Consider the following 19,082-nt stretch of genomic DNA (forward strand, 5'->3'; position numbering starts at 1 on the left):
TCTTGTAATTGTCAATCTGGATCTTCTGGTACTATTTGTGAAGTATCGAGAGAAGAAATTGACAAACAGAATCGAGAGAGAATAATCATAATAATTAGCTCAGTTTCAGGCTCCTTATTCTTATTATTCTGCTGTATTATTTGGACAATATCGGTATTCATATTCACCAATAGAAAGCTCAACCAACGACACAATGCAGAGCTAGATATGGAAAAGAAACTTCTTGAATTTGAGTTCAATGATTCACAATCTTCAGTCAGGGAATCAGTCTACCTCTTTTCACAACACCAGAAACCATACTTGATACCAATAGAAGATATTACATTTGTTAAAAAGATTGGAATTGGAGGATTTTCAAATGTTTATTTGGGAAAGTGGAACCAGTCGTTTGTGGCTGTCAAATCTGTTGAAAATCAAGACGATAGAGCTGATGATGTATTTGAAAAAGAAGCACAAACTTTGTGTGCCCTCAAACATCCAAATATTATCACTTTTTATGGAATTTCATTTTCAGAGAGCAGAAAATTGCTGATTGTGGAATATTTTGAAAAGGGAAGTTTAGATAAGTACATTGAAGCACTCACTACAAGGAAGATTAATTGCTCTCTAGAGAAAAAGATCAATTACTTGTTGCATATTGCTAATGGAATGGCCTATCTTCACTCGTACAAACCTAATCCTATTGTTCACAGAGATTTGAAACCAGCCAATGTTTTAATGTCAGAGAATGGAATTCTCAAGATATGTGATTTTGGATTGAGTAGAAGTTTGAATTACGAAACCAAGTCAGCCATGACATCCAATATTGGAAGTTTCTATTATTTGTCTCCAGGTAAGTTGTTTTTGGGTAGTTTATAATAATTTGATCTAAATCTGAAAGAAATGTTAAATGGAAGCAATCAAAAGAAATATGCAACTGCTTTGGATGTGTTCAGTTTTTCAATCATTGCTTGGGAATTACTTTTTGAAGAGGGAAATCCATACGATTATTCCAACAGAACAAAAGTATTTTATACAATGAATGAGGAAAAACAGCTTCGATATGAAAAACTCAGTCCATTTAATGTTCCAACTCTTGTTTCTCAAGGCCTGAGACCACCAATTCCATTCGATTCGTCCGAAAGTTGTAAAGATTGGTGTAGCTTATTCGCAACCTCTGAAAAAGAACATTATCTCATTATTTTACAATTAACTGATTTGATTAAGCGTTGTTGGGATGAAAGACCCGAACAGAGACCTTCATTTATAGAGATTGTGAACATATTATCTCAATTCGAAACTTATTTCTCACATGATTTGTAAGATAATGGAAGAGTTTCGTTGGAAATAGAGTCAGGACTTGTATGTTGTGCTGGCCCTTTCACTGGAGTAATATCTCTAGTAGAAAGTTCCTAATAAAAATTGGTCTATTTAGTCTTTCTGTTGACAGTTGTGTTTTCTTCCCATCTCAAAAATTCTAAAAGAGGGCAGTTATCTTCTGTAAAAATTCAAGAATCATTAAGCTAGCGGATGTGGTTCGTTTGACATTTGGAATATTTAACCTAAATTTGACAGAATATTAAAAACAAGAAAATTCAATAAATAAATTCTAAAAAAGTTATTTAATCAGATAAATCTTCAAAGCATCTGCCTTCCTTTCTCATCAAATCAATGTGTGAATCAGCAACTCTGTCATCAACACCCTCAATATTCTTAATGATATCCTTGATGACATTGTAAGCTCTTGTTCCAAAACCTGAAACACCTCCACACAAATATAAATTTCCTTTTGATCTACTGAGCATTTGATAAACCTTTTCCTTGTTTTCATAAATGGCATCAGCAATCATCTTTCTGTCAGTTCCAGAGTAAGCAAAATGAGATTCAGAAATGAGACCATCCTTAACAGCTTGTTCAATTTCCTTCTTGTAAATAACTTCTTCAGGTCCTCTAACACCATAGAACAAAATTGAAGGACCGAATTTGATGTTTGGATTTCTCATTTGTTGAACTCTTCTTTCATCAATAAATCCTCTGAATGGAGCAATACCTGTACCACCAGCAATACAAACGATTGGTGTTTCAGGATTTTCTGGAAGTCTGAATGAAGAAGTTCTGATAACAACAGGACATGCAATAGATGGTTTGCACTCTGACAAGTAGTTGGAACACAATCCAAAGAATGTCTTGGTATTATCAATTGGCTGTACAAGTGGACCGTAGGTAATTCTCAAAATTTTTCCTTCTCCTCTCTTCTTTCTTTCTTCATTTTCTAATCTAGATGAAGAAATTGAATAGTATCTTGGTTGATTCTTTGGTAAGATACCAATGAGATCTTGCCATGTCACCTTAATGGATGGGAATTTCTCTAACATATCTACAATATTTAACATTTTGTTCTTGACTTCAGTCAAGTATTTTTCACTCTTCCAAGATTCCAATGTAGCTTTTTCTTCGGCATTGGTTGCCTTGTCTGCCAAGAAACCTAATAAAGAAGGAGAAACGACACCATTCAAATCAAAGAATTGAGACATGGCCTGATATAAAGTAATTGGGCTATCTCTAGTGGCAATAAATGGTGGCAATTCAATACTACATGTTGGTGTTTCAAGAGTAAAGATAATTTCCTCCATAGGCAAATCCAATTTCAAGAAACTTTCCAATCTTTTAACAAGAGATGATGGATTGGTTGGGAAAATGCAAATATGGTCACCAGTCTCATAATCTATTGGAGTTCCTTCAATATCAAACTCAATCTCAAGACGTAATCTATTGGATTCTGGACATAAATTCTTTACGGATTGAATCTTCAATGGGAATGGGTTCTTTGGTGAAACTGGTGAGCTGGCATCATAGGAACGAACAAATTGTCTTAACTTGTCTCTATATTTGGCTTTATCTAGAAGACGAAAAAAATGCTTGCCATTTGTTGTCACACCTTCTCCCATTTGACTTGTTTCACTTTGAGATGGTACTTGGCATGAAGATGCAGTAGATGAATTGGATGTTTCATTTTCCTTTTGTTTCAAGAATTCAATAAATTCATTCTTCCAATTTTCAAAATCAGTTTCAATACCTTCTTCACCACCATCGTCTCCTTCACCTCTCTTGAATTGTAAATCACTTCCCAAATCCTTTAAACGTTGTTCCATTCTTTTACCAACAGCTTGATATCTTTCAGGGAAGTTGGCAGAATTTCCCAAACCAAAAATTGCATAATTTGGTGCATTGTTTTTGAAATCCAAACTCTTAGTATTGTCACTCATAAAAAATTCATAAAATGGTTTAGCATTGTCAGTTGGTTGACCTTCACCGTAGTTTGACATGATAAATAATACAATATTATACAAATCATTTTTTTGTAAGCCAAATGACAAGGCCCTTTCTGGTTCAATATCACTCAAATCAACAACTTTAACACTTGACAAGAATGATGGATTTTTCTCCATCAATTCGCTCTTCAAACCTTCAGCAAACATTTGTGCAGTTCCCGTTTGTGACCCATAACAAATTAACAAGTTTGTCTTGGACATGTCGACAAGACTTGCATGGAACTGTCTCATACATGCTGCTTTAAAAACACTTGTATTGGTATTCATTCTATGTTGACCAGAGCATGCATTGCGAAGTAATACACTGCAAGCATTCATTTTCAGTTTATTCATCATCATCTTCACTTAGTGGATGTAGTAACAGATGTGTGTGTGGATGTATTTTTTTTGAATCTTTAATTGTTCCTTCATCAATTATTGATTCTTTTCATATAATATTATCATCGGGATGATGATTCATTCCTTTTGAGCAATTATGAGAATATTCAAATGCATGTATGTGTTTTATCTGAACGCACTAATGGATTCTGAACTCTATTAATTTCTTTAATTGGCACTCGTAAAATCTTTAAATCTGTAGAGGGAGATGAAGAAAAAACAAGTCCCGTTACCCCTCATCTTCAATTTATTACCATCTCTTGTGTGAGTCATAGGCTGTCATCCGTTCAAGCAATTCTAATGAACAATGTTGTAGAAACAAGCAAAAATGAAGACCATTAAAGGAAACTAGTAATTTTTGGCGGGAGGTGTATGAAAGCTCTATTGGTACGCACAAATGGGTTTACCACCAATTCTGAACAAAAAAACATTGAAAAATAATAAAACTCACAAATGGTGAATCTATTTCAATTAGACAATAAAGTAGCTGTCGTTAGCTGGATGTGTCGTAAGAGAATCTTTTGTTGGCTTTAAATATTCACATTTCTTCTTGTCACTTTGATCAACTAATAACAAAAAAACAACAACACACAACAACAAGATGATCAGACAATCTGCTTCTAAGCTTTTCTCTAGAGTTGCTTCCAAATCCATGCAAGTTAATGCTGGAAAGAATTTGGCTGCCTGTTCCATGATCAAGATGAATCATCAAACAACCACTCAAGCTAGAATGAATTTCTCACAACAATACAATATGAATAGATCTGATAAGATGTTCTGTTTCCAATGTGAACAAACACAAAATGGTACTGGTTGCACAACTGTTGGTGTTTGCGGTAAGACACCATCAGTTGCTGCATTGCAAGATTTAACCATTTATCAAACTCGTCAATTGTGTGCTTTGGCTACTTTGGCCAAGAGACAAGGATCTGTTGTTCCTTCATTGATGGAAAAGGTTGATGACTTTGTTTTGAGAGCCATGTATAGTACTTTGACTAATGTCAATTTTGATGAACTCAGATTTGTCGAATTTTTGAAGGAAGGTTCTGAATTGACTCAACAAGTCAAGAAGGAAATGTTAGGTGGAAAGATTCCACAAGAATTCTCTGAATTGCTCACTGTCACTGAAACTGATGCTCAATTCGATGCCATCTTGAGTCAAGCTACTTCTGCCACAGATGAAGCTACTGGAAAATTGATTGATATGGGTAAATCTGTTGGTGTTCAACCACATCACAAACATTATGGAGCTGATACTAATGCTCTCCGTGAATTGCTCCAATATGGTCTCAAGGGTTTGTGTGCTTATACTAAGGAAGCTTCTCTCTTGGGTAAGAATGATGCTGCTGTTGTCAATGAATTCATTAGAACTGCCATGTGTACTTTGGCTGGTGTTTCACCTGATGGTAAGGTTGACCCATACAATGCTAATGATATCATTGGTATGGCATTGAAGTGTGGTGAAGTCAACGTTAGAACTATGCAATTGATGGACGAAGGTGCTTTTGAACGTTTTGGTCAAATGGCTCCAAACAATGTTAGAACTACTCCACTCCCAGGTAAATCAATCTTGGTTTCTGGTCACGATATGGGTGATTTGTTGGCCATTTTGAAGCAAACTGAAGGAAAGGGTATCAATGTTTACACTCACGGTGAATTGTTGCCAGCTCATGGTTATCCTGAGCTCAGAAAGTTCAAACACTTAGTTGGTAACTATGGTGGTGCTTGGCAACAACAAAAGATTGAATTCTCCAACTTTAAGGGTGCTATTGTCATGACTACTAACTGTATCATTGAACCAAGAAAGCAATATAAGGATAGAATCTTCACTACCTCAGTTGTTGGTTGGCCAGGTGTCACTCACATTAAGAATAGAGATTTCTCTGCTGTTATTGAAAAGGCTTTGGCTACAGAAGGTTTCCCAGAATCATTTGCCAATGAAAAGGTTGAACATGTCACAACTGGTTTCGGTCATCGTACAGTTTTGAGTCTTGCTGATGTTATTGTTAATGCTGTTAAGAGAGGTGATATTAAGAGATTCCATCTTATTGGTGGTTGTGATGGTACTGAAGGTGAAAGATCATACTATAAGAATATTGCTACATCCCTTCCAAAGGATAACGTTATCCTCACTTTAGGTTGTGCCAAGTACAGATTCAACAAGATTGACTTTGGTACTATTACTACTCAAGATCCAAAGACTAATTCTGATGTTGCCTTGCCAAGATTGTTGGATGTTGGTCAATGTAACGATGCTTATGGAGCTGTAGTTATTGCTAGTGCTTTGGCTGAAGCTTTCGGTACTAAGGATCTCAACCAATTGCCACTCAACTTTGTTATTTCTTGGTTCGAACAAAAGGCTGTTGTTATTTTCTTGACAATGCTCCACCTTGGTTTGAAGAATGTCAGAATTGGTCCAAACTTGCCTGCCTTTATTCCTCCATCCACTCTCCAATTCCTCGTTGAAACCTTCAAGTTACATCCAATCAATGCTAAGGATCCTGTTGCTGATATGGAAATGATGCAAAAGGGACTTTAAATTGCGCCTATTTCTCTATTTCTGTAAAATATAAAAATAAAACATTAAAAAAAATTAAAAATCACCAAGTTTATTCTTTTGCTCTTTAACTCATTTCTAAACTAAATCAGAGAATTATGTAGCAAAAACAATGAGGAATATTTGAATTTTTTTTTGCAAAGGTTAAAAGGTTACAGCGAGCGGGGCTTGAACCCGCGACCTTAAGCGTGTTAGGCTTACGATCTAACCAACTGATCTATCGCTGCTTACATTCATTATGAAATGTTTCTTAATATCGATTTACTAAAATACTCAACAGGTCTATGGAGGTGCTTTATTTCTAAATTGAAATTTAGTTGCTCAAACGCTGAACCTAAACTAAATGGTTGTTTGATTTTTGTAAGAGACATTAATATTGATATTGAAACTCTAAAAAATGGCGAAACGATCGTTCACTGATTTGCTAATTGTTACCTTGACTTCCGATGATCATTTCGAAGATATCACCATACCAGAGCACGATTGTGATTTATTGGCATTAAAACATTTTCAAAAAGTTGCAGCAGAACGTATCGAAAGAAATGAACAAATTTATTCTCATGTTTCCCATCTAAAATCAAGAAATCACTCAAATAATTATGAAAAAATTACTAAAAATCCATTTCCGGACAATGATTGTAAATTAGCTTTTTTCAAGGTTTTAAAGTATGATGGCTTGTTGTTGCAGTTTGCATCGAATGAATTGAGAAATGATCGTGATGTTGTTTTGAGAGCTGTTAAAGAAAATGCAGGTTCTATCGAGGTGGTGAGTGAGGAATTGAGAAGTGATAGGGAATTTGTGGAGAAGGTTGTTATGATTGCTAAAGATAGAACGAGTTTGTCCACAAAAAGTTTTTTCAAATTTCTTGACAAGTTTCATGATGATGAGTTGATTGTTAGAAAGGTGGTGGAGAAACATGTAAATTCTCTCGAGTTTGTATCACCAAGATTGAGAAATGATAGGTAGGTTGTTTAAATATCATTACCAAAAGCAAATTCATACACAGAGAGATTGTTTGGAATGCTGTTAAAAGAAATGGATCATCTCTTCAATTCGTTCCAGAACATTTGAAAGATAGAGAATTGGTTATGCTTGCTGTGAAAACTGATTCCCAGGCACTTCTATTTGCACCAATAGAGTTTTTGAAAGATAAAGAAATTATTTCAAGAGCTGCTAAATTATCAGGACTTGCTATTAAATATGCCCACACAGAACTTAAAAACGACAGAGAGTTTGCTTTAGAGATGGTAAAGTTGAGAGCACTTGGTTATAATTATCTTTCGGAAGATCTAAGAGGAGATCGGTAAGTTGTTTGTGAAACTGTTGCAACAGTAATGAACGGAAAATTAGGGAAATTGCATTGGCAGCTATGAAGTCAATGCCAACTTGTCTAAGAATGGCACCTAATCACATCAAAGATGATTTTGAAATTGTTTCCATTGCGGTTACGAAAAATTTATCAGCTCTTGTGTTTTCCTCACAGAGATTCAAAGATGATACAGACTTTATCTATAACTGTGCTTCAACTGCAAGTCAAATTATTTATTTTCTGAATAATCATGAATCTCTATTAGTAACTAATCGAGATTTCTGTTTACGGCTCATAGAAAAGAGTTGTGGATATGATTGTTTTAGAAATGCTCGAGATTTTGTGAAATTGGATAAGGAACTATGTCTGAAATTCATACAAATACATCCAGATTGTTTGGAAGATGTTAAATGTGAAGATATTCTAAATGACAAACAACTCTTAATGGATTTATTGCCACACAGTGAAAAAATTCTTCTTCAAATTCCAAATGAGCTTTGTAATGATAGAGAACTCATGATGTGGGCATCGAAAATTCATGACAATGCTCTAAAATTTGCCTCTGAAGAGCTTTGTGCTGATAGAGAGTTTGTAAATGAGGCATTGCTTTGTGATTTTGGTAATTTTGAGTATTTATCAGAGGAGTTGAGAAGTGATAGAGAGTTAGTGGAAAATATTGTAAAAATTGATGGTTTCAATGTTCAATTTGTACCAGAATTATTTAGAAACAATAGAGAACTAATCATTACTTCAATCAGAAATGCATTCTCAGATATTTCTCCATACTTAGGATATCAGTTGAAGGAAGATAGAGATATTATTTTGGAATCTGTGAAAAGATCTGGCATTATAGAAAATCTTCTACACGAGTTTAGAGATGATAGAGAAATTGTAATGATGGGAATTCAACAATTTGGACCAGAATTTCGATATGCTTCCAAGTTTTTACGTAGCGATAGAGAATTGGCATTAATTGCCATTAGAAACTTGTGCACTTTAGAGCATATTCCCAAGGAAATATTAGATAGAAAACTTGCCTATGAAGCTTGTAAACGTTCGGCCTTTAATTTAAAATTTGCCTCTGAGTATAGAGAGGATGAACTAATTGTTCTTTCTGCATTAAGCAATGAAAATGGGGGTTTATATACCAAATATGTCGGTGAGCGGTTGAAGAATGACAGAGATTTTATATTGAAAGCTTCCAAACTTCAACCTAGTATTATTGCTCATATTTCGACTGAGCTTCTCCAAGATAGAGAAATAATCATAAATGCACTTTCGCATGATGGAAATGTACTTGCTCATCTACCAGAGGAATTCAAGAGTTGTAGAGAATATGTGGAAATAGCTGCTAACTCAAACCCACATTCACTTAAATACGCATCAGAAGATTTGAAGCAGGATCCAGAGTTGTTATATAAGGCAATTGCAACAGGGATTGCCAACTCTTTAGTTTCTGAACAATTTTTGGAGGATGCTGATGAGTCAACTATACAAAAATGTATTGAAAATGGAGTTTCACTTCGTAGTTTTCCTAAGTCTTTAACCAGTAATAGAAACTTAGTTATTAAGGCTGTAAATATTAATATGGAGAATCTTAGATATGCATCCAAGGATCTAATTAACAAGGAACTGATTATGGAAATTTCACCAAAAAATTTTGATATATTACTACTTCCAATCAAATGGAGAAGTGACAAAGATATTGCTTTAAAGGCTTTGGAAATGAATGGAAAATCAATAATATATATTTCTGATGAGTTGAAAAATGAATTTAAGCACAACAAGGAAATCCTATTGAAAGCAATGAAAACAGATAGCATTCCATTCCTTTATGCGAGCGATGATTTACAAAACGATCGTGATTTTATTTTGGAATCTGTTTCAACAAATGGCTTGGTATTGAGATATGTTGCATCCCATTACAAAGAAGATAGGGAAGTAGTTTTAAAGGCAGTTAAAAATCATGGAAATTCAATTCGTTACGGAGCCAGACATTTCATGAATGATAGAGAAATCATGTGGAATGCAGTTCAAAACTTGGGAGCCAAAATTCTTCCGTGCAATCCATTAATTTATGGCTCCTTTGAAATACGAAGTGACCGTGAGCTAGTTCTAGAAGCCGTTCGCCATGATTATCACTCCCTTGAATATGTTGTCATTGAATTATTAAGCGACGAAGAATTCATGACGAAATGCGTGGAAATTAATATTAATTCTCTAATTTATGCTCACTACCAATTAAGATACAATGTAGATTTTCTGAAACGATTGAACAAGACAGATATGATCAGAGAAGACACTGATTTACACAACAAAATAGATATTGAAGGACTATTAGGATACAATCCAAAACTTAAAGATTTGAATATTATTGATAGAGCTGAAATTTAACACAAACTATCACGTGATACCAGCTGGTAATGAGTTTACTAACAATGTTCCCATTTTCCAAGTTGAGTTTGGAATGTTGTCTTAACAATGAAACAGAAAAATATGTAAAAATTATTTACTCTCTACTCTGTATCATGTTATTTACAATACGTTTGTAATTTGCTCTTGATAGAGAGACCAAATCATCCAAACCAAATGAATAACTTGAATTATTATCGAGACAATATTCCATCATGCTAATGAGTTCCAAAATCTGTTCTCTAAACATTGGTATACTCACAACAGTATCCTTCTTTGTTGTTGCATGTAAGGAGAATCTGGAAACGAGTGTAGAACGACATATTATAGTAATAGGAATTGTGGTTGACTTGATGAGTTTGTTTAGCTCTTTTAACACTCTCTTACAATCCATTGATGTTGGAAATAAGAACATGGCCCAATATAACTGAAAGTGTATACTCTCCTTTAACAATCTAGATTTGGATGTCAGATCTTGAATTGCTTGTTTTGTAACTTGGTGATAATCTAATGTATTGTCTTTCAGTACATTCATCCATCCAATTAACAACTTAGTGGCAAACAGAATTGGAGAATTCCCAAAATTGAGCATTAAGAAATTCAAATCATTTCGAGCCAAATGAAATTCTGCTTGTTGGGCTAGAAAGATTGATCTGTTTAGATAGGCATTGAATCTATCTCTAGCATGAGTTGCATTTGTACATGCCATATCAAAATATTGTCTAGCCCTTACATAATTTCCATTCAGTTCCATAACAAAAGCAACATTGACCATTGCACTAATGTACCTAGAATCTATTCGAATGGCATTTAGAGAATTATCCTTAGACTGTTTCCTCAGATTTAGAATTTCAGTTGCTTGCTCCAAATTAGACCTTGCCTCAAGTTGACGAGAAAGAGCCAACTGTACAAGTGCCTTATTATTGAGAGCTCGTGTATCATTGGGATTTAAACTATCTAATACATACTGAAATTTAGAAGCAGCCTCATGAAAGTTTTCTGAAAACAGTAAATAATAGCCATGAAATTTGTATGAAAAGCTGCGAACATCATCCCAAATTCCTTTGACGATTGATTGACACATACGAACCAAGGAGAATTCAACTTGGTTATATCGAATTTGACCAACCTTTGTAACTTGAGAAAATTTGTTTTCACTCTTTGCTAATTGTCCAACAAAGTCAACAAGGTCTGGATTCGGATTGTTGGTGGGGTTTGTTTCAGCTCGATCTTGGAACATGTAGAGCCGAATAATAATTTCTTCCATAGTTTCGTATTGAGGAATTCTAGTTTCTTGACTTTGAAAACAACTCCATAACAATGGTACAAGATTACTCTCCTCCAATCTGTGTCTAGCTTCTTCAGAATCATTTTCGTATAGAATTGCCGCAATTTCATCATTCTCCAAGGTTGAAAATGTTTGATTTAGATTTCCTGTAATTAATTGAAATAAAATTGACCCCAAGGCAAAGACATCATAGGTTTCACTACTTCCTTCACTTGGATAGTTGTTTCCACAACTGTTTGAAAACTCATCATCATCATCAAGAACATCTCCAACATGTTGCATCTTTTCAAAATCTGCAAGGACTATTCTAATCACATCGTTTTCATAGCTTTCAACAAGAATATTCTTCAATGTTATATCTCTGTGCACAATGTTGTTATGATTCCTCAATTCGACAAGAGCACTCGCTAGTTGATAACCTATTTGATATATGATTGGAAATGGAAGTAATCTCATTTGTTTAGTTGTCTCATCAAACAACATTGAATACAGATCACACTTATAGAATGGCATTTCAATTACCAGTGCATTGTTTTCAAAGTAAGATCGGTAAATTTTCACAATGTTTGGATGGTCCACCTTTTCTATCATTTCTGCAATTTCCTTTTGTTTTTGTAAATGTTCATCAAGTTTCTCACATTTCATATTATTTTCTTCCCTCTCAATTCTATAAACCTTATTTGTGGATATTTCACGAATGACGTGGATTAGAATAGGGGAACGACGACTAGTGTGCAGTAATTGATAGTTGACTTTGTCTTTTTTCCATTTTTCAGTAATAGACATGATGATTTTTGTTTAGTGTGTAAGTTTTGCATGATGGTTGTTTACAAGGAAAAGACCAGATCAAAATCCAAAATGGAATTATTCCAAAATAATAATTTTAAAATTTCATATCCAAGTTAACTCGTTTATAATACAATTTGTACAAATTCATTGATCAAGTGACTGTCATGCATTTTGTATCTTGTCATGGTATCATTTCCAATTCTTTCCAATTCAACTAAGCAATCATCTAAATCCTTCTTTGTGTGAGCACTAGAAATGCAGAATCTTACTCTGGCCAAAGCAGTTGGACAAGCAGGAGCACCAACAATAACAATGGCAATTCCTCTCTCGAGGCAAATTCTAGAAAATGCAATCAATTTTGTCAAGTGATAAATCATCATGACGATAACAGGTGAATCTCTATCTGAAATAATTTCAAATCCAAGTTTTTTCAAAGAATCCCCAAAGTAATTGGTATTGAAACTCAATTGGTCTAATTTTTCCTTTCCAATACTTGTGTTATCTTCACCCATAATGCAAGTGAGAGCTGACAATGCCTGTTGGGCACAAGGAATTGATATTGAAGTACCATAAATCAATCCAAAGCAAGATTTTTTCAAATAATCAATGACCTCAGCATCTCCAGAAATGTATCCTCCCACAGAATTAAAACTCTTTGTAAAGGTTCCCATCAAGATGTCAATATCCTTTGGGTCAACATTTTGCTGTTCACAAACACCTCTTCCAGTTTTACCCAAAGCTCCACACGAATGAGCCTCATCCACATAGAGATGGAACTTGTATTGCTTCTTCAATTCAACTACTCTTTTCAAATTGACAATTTCACCTTCCATACTGTAAATTCCCTCAACAATGACAATAATCTTCTTCCATGGTTTTCTATTTCCTGGTCCTGGTTGACCATCAATAATGTTCTTTCTCAATAATTTCTCCAAATGATCCATATCATTGTGTCTGAAACGAAGAACTGTTGGAGTACCTTCTGAAGCTCTAGTTCCATTCACAATACTTGAATGGTTCAAAGAATCGGACAAGATGAGACAATCTCTAGTTGGAGCCAATAATGGAATAACTGTAGAATTGGTTGCAAATCCCATGGACACAACCATTGCACTTTCCTTTCCAATAAATCTAGCAACTCTCTTTTCCAATTCTCTATGAATTGGAGTATAACCATATTCAGAATATGCAGAACCAGAAGCAACACCATATTTATCAAAACTCTCCAAAACCTGATCAACTACATGTGAAGGACTTTCAGAAAATCCTAGATAATTATAACTAGCCATATTTAAACAACTTTTCAATTTACCATTCGTGTCAATATTTGCAACTCTTTCAGTGTTTGGATTTCTCATCATGACTTGAATATGTGAAGATGGTCTGCTTGCAATCGGTCTGTGGAAACAATCAGAACATTTCCCATAGATTCTTCTCACAAAGAAATCATCATCTACGAGGGGTTTCTTACTAGCTTCATCAGGAAACCTTTCATAATTTGTTTTATCGATCGGACCAATGAAGAGAATATGAAACAAATCGCTGATCTTTCCCAATATAAATACAATTAGTAGATTTGTATGGGTTAGAAATAAAGTCAACGGGGAAGGATCACAATGCGTCATTGAAAAACTGTACTGTTAGTAATATATATTTGTTATTATTGTTAAAAACTGTTGAAGAATATTTTGAGTGGTTGTTTTTGTGGCTGTTTTGTGTGTGGCTATGAGGAAATGCACGGTGAGTGTGTTGACCTTTTTTTTGAGTAATACTTGAATAAGATTCGATGAGCGAATTGAAATATTTTTGAGAATCGAATCTTTCTCATTATCCTTCAAGAAGAAGAGGAGTTGCTGCTTGTCGCCGTTTGTTCGTTTATTGCTGTTGGTGTTTGGGCAATTGGAAGATAGAACGAACTTCGGGTGTACACCATGTCGTTGAATGGTTGTGTTTTCCTTTTAGATGGAATTTGATCATGCAATTTCCTGAACACTCCCTGACCAAAGGTAAGTTTTAGAAGAGTTGTTACGTTTGATTTTTTTGAAATGGATGTGAAGCAGGGGTTCCCGAGTGGTCAAAGGGGGTAGACTCAAGTTCTACTGCGCAAGCTTCGTGGGTTCAAATCCCACCTTCTGCAGCTTTTTTACAAAATCAACTTATAAGATGTATAAACTTTTTTTATATCTGCATGTTGTATTTGATGTCTACCATCATATCTGAAAGAATCTATTTTTTATTTACTATTTTAGTTCGAAGAATAGCCTCAGATCAAAAACGTTGATATTTCACTTGAAAAAATCTCATCACTTTACAATTTTAAAAAAATGTCTCAACAACCTTCAAGCTGCCTTTTATTGTCTCTACCCGACGAATGTCTATCACTGGTTTTTTCCAACCTCTCCATACAAGAACTATTCTTCCGAGCCAGATCTACCTGTAGAAATTTTCATGAAATTATTGTGGGTATCGCTTCACCATTTCAACAAAAGGAAAACAAGAATTGCTTGATAAGAAATCAAAAGTTGAAAATTTTGTGTTTAAATAATAATCCAATCAGATTAAAATCACTGTGGGAGTGTATTAGAAAGGGTTATTTTGAAGAATCAGTAACTAAATTCAGTATTACTGCTAGAAGAACTGAATTGTTGGAAACTTTGCTTGACAAGAATGATTTCTTTGTAAAATACTTTTCAAATTTGGAATGTTTAAAATTTGGATCAAAGAATTTGTGCAGTGAACATATTTCTGAATTGTTTAATCCTGATAATTCCAAACATTTAAGAAAGTTAACAATATTGAAGTTGGCAAATAATAATTTGGATATCAAAACAGCAAGGAGCATAGCCAAGTGTGAAAACTTAACTAATTTGACATCACTAGATTTGAGCACTAATGTTATGGAAGGTGACTGTATAGAATTACTAACGAGTCCATATTTAGAAAAGTTAACAAATCTCAATTTGAGTGGTAATTATATTACAACAATATTATGGAAAGAAAAATTCAAATTCAAAAACTTGGAAAAGATATCAATTGAAAATCCATTTGAGTTCGTTTTCAATAATCAATCTGAAACATATTTATTTAGCAAGCTCACATATCTAGATGCTTCTGACTCAATTGAGGAGGAAAAAAGATTCTCTGCTATGAAAAAGTTTGATTCCATACCAACAATCACATATTTGAATTTAAATTATGTAGAATTAACACAAGAATCCATACTATCCCTTATTGCAGATAGTAGATGCCTTTCCAAGTTGGAAAATTTAGAATTAATCGGTTGCTCACTTACTGGAACTGGATTTGCAATCTTGACTAGAAGCAGATATTTATCAAATTTGAAAAATCTGGTTGCTGAAAGTAATGACATTGATTTTGAAGGTTTTGTACACTTTGGAACAGATTCGTTTACTTTGAAGAATCTAATTACTCTAGATTTAATTTCAAATGACTTTAGCGTGAAATCTTATGAATATTTATTAAGAGAACCCTCTTTAACAAAATTGGAGAAACTTTATTGTGATAATGTTGATGAGGTTGAGGCAAAATACATTGCAGAACACCAAGAAAATATTACAGGAATAACTGATTTGGTATTTACTGGCTATTCTGAAATGGAAGATGACAGTATGAAATATTTGGCCATGTTAAAATTACTCAAACTCAAGAAATTGAAATGCACTGGCACAGGAGGCACCTTTTCAGGATTGATTTACTTTTTAGAAAATTGCACTTGTGAAAATTTGGAAACATTAGAATTTGGTAGGGTAAAATTTACAAATATTGACGAGCAAATGAAGGCCATCTCATCACTACTCTCCAATAAGCACTTCTCCAAGTTGGAAACCCTAACTTTGGATGGACTTGCTGATGAACCTTTGAGAATGTTATTGGATAATATGGACGACGATAAGTTATTGAGCAAACTTTCAACTTTATCAATTTCAGAAATTAATGACGATGCATTCAGAGTTCTAACAAGTCATCCAAATAGTTCCAAATTGAAAATGCTTGCTCTTATGGAAGGAGAGCTTTCAGATGAGTCAATTGAACATTTTGTTAATAGTCCACACTTTCATGAGCTTAATTATTTGGATTTGATTGGAACTGAAATATCACGTGAATCGAGTAAGCGTATTGCTCACAGTACCAACATTCCAAATCTCGAATATTTATTTGGTTCTTTTATTTTGGCTGATTTCGAACAGGAAACTAATTTACCGAAACTTTCTCATCTCTATTTAACAGAAAATGGTTTGGAAACCCCAAAAGATGATGATGATGATGGATTGTATGAAGCAACAGAAGTGGAAGATCAACTTTCAAATTAAATAAATTTCTGTTCGAATCAAAACTAATTCTAATTTGGTAATTCTCATAGTTTTACAAAGTCGAAAAAAAAATGTCCTACTTACTATCAGTGCTTCTGCCAGATGTCATCCTTTCAATCGTGCTCATTCTTTTCTTTATTGTCGTTTCTAGACAATTGACACTCTTTAATAATTACAAACAAAGAATATTGAGAGAGAAGGTTAAAACTTCAAGAGAATACAATCGGAAGAAAATTATGGCAGATACAGAAGAGGGAAATGGTCAGGAGGAACGTAATTCGAATACAGACGAAACTCAGACAAATCAAGAAGAAGTCGGGACGAATTGCTTGTGGATCCACAAATTGTTTCTACCATGTCTTATTGGGAGAAATCAATGAGAGAGGGTGTTGCGTCATCATTTGTGTTTTTCATGGAATTAATTAGAAATTTATATGTTTCAATAATTAGTTTAGTTTCGTATGGATATAGAAGAAGGAATTTATACAAAATTTATAGAAAGTTCGGAAGAGAAAAGGCTATTTACTTGAGTTTCCAGCTTCATTTATTGTGGATTAGTCTATTATGCTCAATTATTGTCTGTGCTGTCTTGTTACCTTTACATTTGACAGGTAGAGAAATTGACAACTCGGAATATGCATATAATATCGTTGCTCTTACCTCTGCTCTCAGAGCAGCAACTTCACCAGTCAAGATGTTTGCTCACGTAGCCATTCTAATTGTGTTTATAATTATTACATTAGTTTTCATGGTTTCTTTCAATAGAAATAGGTTTAGTTCTTCACTTCTTTTGGTAGGTGAAGATTCTAATAGCACAGAACAGGATTCTACCCTTTCCAATGACGAAACTGTTATCATTTCTCCATTTACAATAGTTTTAGATGGAATTCCAAAAGAATCATCTCAGAAAAGTGTCGAACAATTCATTGAAGAAAATTTTAATGGTGGATTGAGTGCGAATGATGAAAATAGTAAGATTGTAAAGATATTTCATGTGCCAAATCTTGTGGATCGGTTAAATCTCAAAGAATTGGAAGAACATTTGGAAAGAGAATTGGAACATTTCATGCATTTAAAAGGAAAATCAAATTATGATGTTGCCAAACGTCACATAGTTCATGAAATGAGACCATTGTACTCGGATGATTTGAGATTCAAATTGTGTGGATGTACTACATATAGTACCAATTTGAAAACTATGACTACTGATGAGGCAGTAGAATATTTAAGATTGGAATATTCAGATTGTAAAAGAATGGTGGAACAATGGGATGGAGAATATACTTCAATGTTTCTTACAGATGAAAGACAATCACAAGATGAGGAATATTTATCTCAAATCAAACAAGTGAAATCATCTGGAAAGTGCTTTATAGTTTTTAAAAAGGTTGAACATGTTGATGAAGCAATTGAAAAGAATCGAATAATGTTCAATGATTCTTCAGTTTCCTTGATGAAACTATTAATTGAACCGCAAGATATCAATTGGCACTTTATTGGCGGTACCTCCAAATACTTTTCCTTGAGAAACTTTTGCATGATTAGTTTAATATTCTTTGTATTGTTGGTATTTTCTGGACCACCATCCATTTTACAATCACTTCAAGCATTGGGATCTCCTATTCTTAAAGCTGTCAAACTTGGTGACTTGTCTGATTTACTATTTCACTACTGTCCTTCTCTGTTGATTTTCATTTTCAGCAAATTGTTTCCAATATTTTTCAAAAAGATTACTCAAACAGAGAAGCACCTTTCCAAATCATTTTACAGTAGGATATTATTAGTGAGATTGTTTACATTTTCCATTTTGAATATTCTCATTTTACCAGGATTGTGGATTATCTCAGCTTTCCTCTTTTTAGTTTTCGCAAATGATGGCAAACATTTGGATATCATGTTCTTGCCAAAAACAATTGAAACAATGATTTCTACATTGCTACAATTCATGGTTATGGAGAATGTTTACGAATTGGTCAGATTTGGCAAAACACTTTATTATATTTGGAAGACAACATTTAATTGTTACAGAAAAGCAAGAACTCCCACTCAAATTTTAAAACTAATTAAGGAAACTAAGGAATTCGATATGGAAGAGAATGTTTCAAACATGTTGGGTATATTATGTATGTCGATGGTCTATTCATTCTGTTGTCCACTTGTAATGCCATTGGCATTCCTTTGCATCTTTATCAAGCACTGGTTTGATAGATGTGTTATTGAAGAGGAATTCACTCATCACTCCAATATCAATGAGAAGGATGACAAACTCGATTTTACCAGTAGTTTGAGATTATCCAAGCTATTGATCGTTCTTGTTCTTACAACATTGAGCATTGTTGGAATGATTGTAATTTTAGGATTTTCTTACTTGTTTTTTACTAGTCTAATGTATATTATACATTTGGGAGTTTGTGGAGCTTGCTTAGCTATTCTTCTATTAATTACCTTGGCGTTGATTTTCAAACAAAACTCAAGTGTCAGATCAAATAAGAAAGATATTGCAGAACAGCAAGAACGAATGCTTGATCCAAATTCATTCTCACAACAAGTTCAAGATATTCTCAATGTGGAAAATATTCTCAAGTTTTGATTTTTGTTTGACAATCAACACTCAATTCTGTAACTCTTAAGGCAATCTCAATAAAAAATGGAAATATCAGAAAATGTTAAATTATTCAATTGACCTTTCAGATGTGTAAAGAATAT

At 33.9% G+C, this 19,082-nt stretch overlaps 8 protein-coding genes and 2 non-coding genes across 10 annotated transcripts; 6 read left to right on the top strand and 4 right to left on the bottom strand.

Moving 5' to 3' along the window:
• Positions 1–312: 312 nt before the first annotated feature.
• Positions 313–831, top strand: NAEGRDRAFT_3630 (uncharacterized protein; the record flags this gene model as incomplete). Its single annotated transcript, XM_002676911.1, has 1 exon — positions 313–831. A coding segment is annotated over one exon (519 nt), but the record flags the coding sequence as incomplete, so codon positions are not given.
• A 770-nt stretch (positions 832–1,601) lies between these two features.
• NAEGRDRAFT_49265 (uncharacterized protein) lies at positions 1,602–3,512 on the bottom strand (the record flags this gene model as incomplete). Its single annotated transcript, XM_002676989.1, has 1 exon — positions 1,602–3,512. The coding sequence occupies one exon, from the start codon at positions 3,510–3,512 to the stop codon at positions 1,602–1,604; it is 1,911 nt and encodes a 636-aa protein (XP_002677035.1).
• A 928-nt stretch (positions 3,513–4,440) lies between these two features.
• On the top strand, positions 4,441–6,233 carry NAEGRDRAFT_55285 (uncharacterized protein). Its single transcript, XM_002676912.1, has one exon. It carries the CDS (start codon positions 4,444–4,446, stop codon positions 6,226–6,228), a length of 1,785 nt encoding a protein of 594 aa, XP_002676958.1. The 5' UTR covers positions 4,441–4,443; the 3' UTR covers positions 6,229–6,233.
• Positions 6,234–6,399: 166 nt separating this feature from the next.
• NAEGRDRAFT_t329 lies at positions 6,400–6,473 on the bottom strand. The gene has a single exon. It is a non-coding gene; the product is annotated as a tRNA-Val (tRNA).
• A 170-nt stretch (positions 6,474–6,643) lies between these two features.
• Positions 6,644–9,950, top strand: NAEGRDRAFT_49267 (uncharacterized protein; the record flags this gene model as incomplete). The annotated part of the gene is made up of 2 exons (XM_002676913.1): positions 6,644–7,209; positions 7,580–9,950. The coding sequence occupies 2 exons, from the start codon at positions 6,644–6,646 to the stop codon at positions 9,948–9,950; spliced, it is 2,937 nt and encodes a 978-aa protein (XP_002676959.1).
• A 115-nt stretch (positions 9,951–10,065) lies between these two features.
• NAEGRDRAFT_67864 (uncharacterized protein) lies at positions 10,066–12,042 on the bottom strand (the record flags this gene model as incomplete). Its single annotated transcript, XM_002676990.1, has 1 exon — positions 10,066–12,042. The coding sequence occupies one exon, from the start codon at positions 12,040–12,042 to the stop codon at positions 10,066–10,068; it is 1,977 nt and encodes a 658-aa protein (XP_002677036.1).
• Positions 12,043–12,141: 99 nt separating this feature from the next.
• On the bottom strand, positions 12,142–13,808 carry NAEGRDRAFT_39251 (serine C-palmitoyltransferase). The gene has a single exon (XM_002676991.1). The coding sequence runs from the start codon at positions 13,668–13,670 to the stop codon at positions 12,168–12,170; it is 1,503 nt and encodes a 500-aa protein (XP_002677037.1). The 5' UTR covers positions 13,671–13,808; the 3' UTR covers positions 12,142–12,167.
• A 293-nt stretch (positions 13,809–14,101) lies between these two features.
• NAEGRDRAFT_t326 lies at positions 14,102–14,182 on the top strand. Its single transcript has one exon. It is a non-coding gene; the product is annotated as a tRNA-Leu (tRNA).
• Positions 14,183–14,369: 187 nt separating this feature from the next.
• On the top strand, positions 14,370–16,399 carry NAEGRDRAFT_79855 (uncharacterized protein; the record flags this gene model as incomplete). The annotated part of the gene is made up of 1 exon (XM_002676914.1): positions 14,370–16,399. The coding sequence occupies one exon, from the start codon at positions 14,370–14,372 to the stop codon at positions 16,374–16,376; it is 2,007 nt and encodes a 668-aa protein (XP_002676960.1). The 3' UTR covers positions 16,377–16,399.
• Positions 16,400–16,731: 332 nt separating this feature from the next.
• NAEGRDRAFT_67867 (uncharacterized protein) lies at positions 16,732–18,966 on the top strand (the record flags this gene model as incomplete). The annotated part of the gene is made up of 1 exon (XM_002676915.1): positions 16,732–18,966. One exon carries the CDS (start codon positions 16,732–16,734, stop codon positions 18,964–18,966), a length of 2,235 nt encoding a protein of 744 aa, XP_002676961.1.
• Positions 18,967–19,082: the final 116 nt, after the last annotated feature.

This window comes from Naegleria gruberi (assembly GCF_000004985.1).
Source record: "Naegleria gruberi genomic scaffold NAEGRscaffold_25, whole genome shotgun sequence".
Lineage (NCBI taxonomy): Eukaryota > Heterolobosea > Eutetramitea > Acrasida > Naegleriidae > Naegleria > Naegleria gruberi.

Bases quoted from the DNA above. Each gene is read 5' to 3' on its own strand.
- NAEGRDRAFT_55285 (XM_002676912.1), top strand. From the start codon at position 4,444: ATGAATAGATCTGATAAGATGTTCTGTTTCCAATGTGAACAAACACAA.
- NAEGRDRAFT_39251 (XM_002676991.1), bottom strand. From the start codon at position 13,670: ATGACGCATTGTGATCCTTCCCCGTTGACTTTATTTCTAACCCATACA.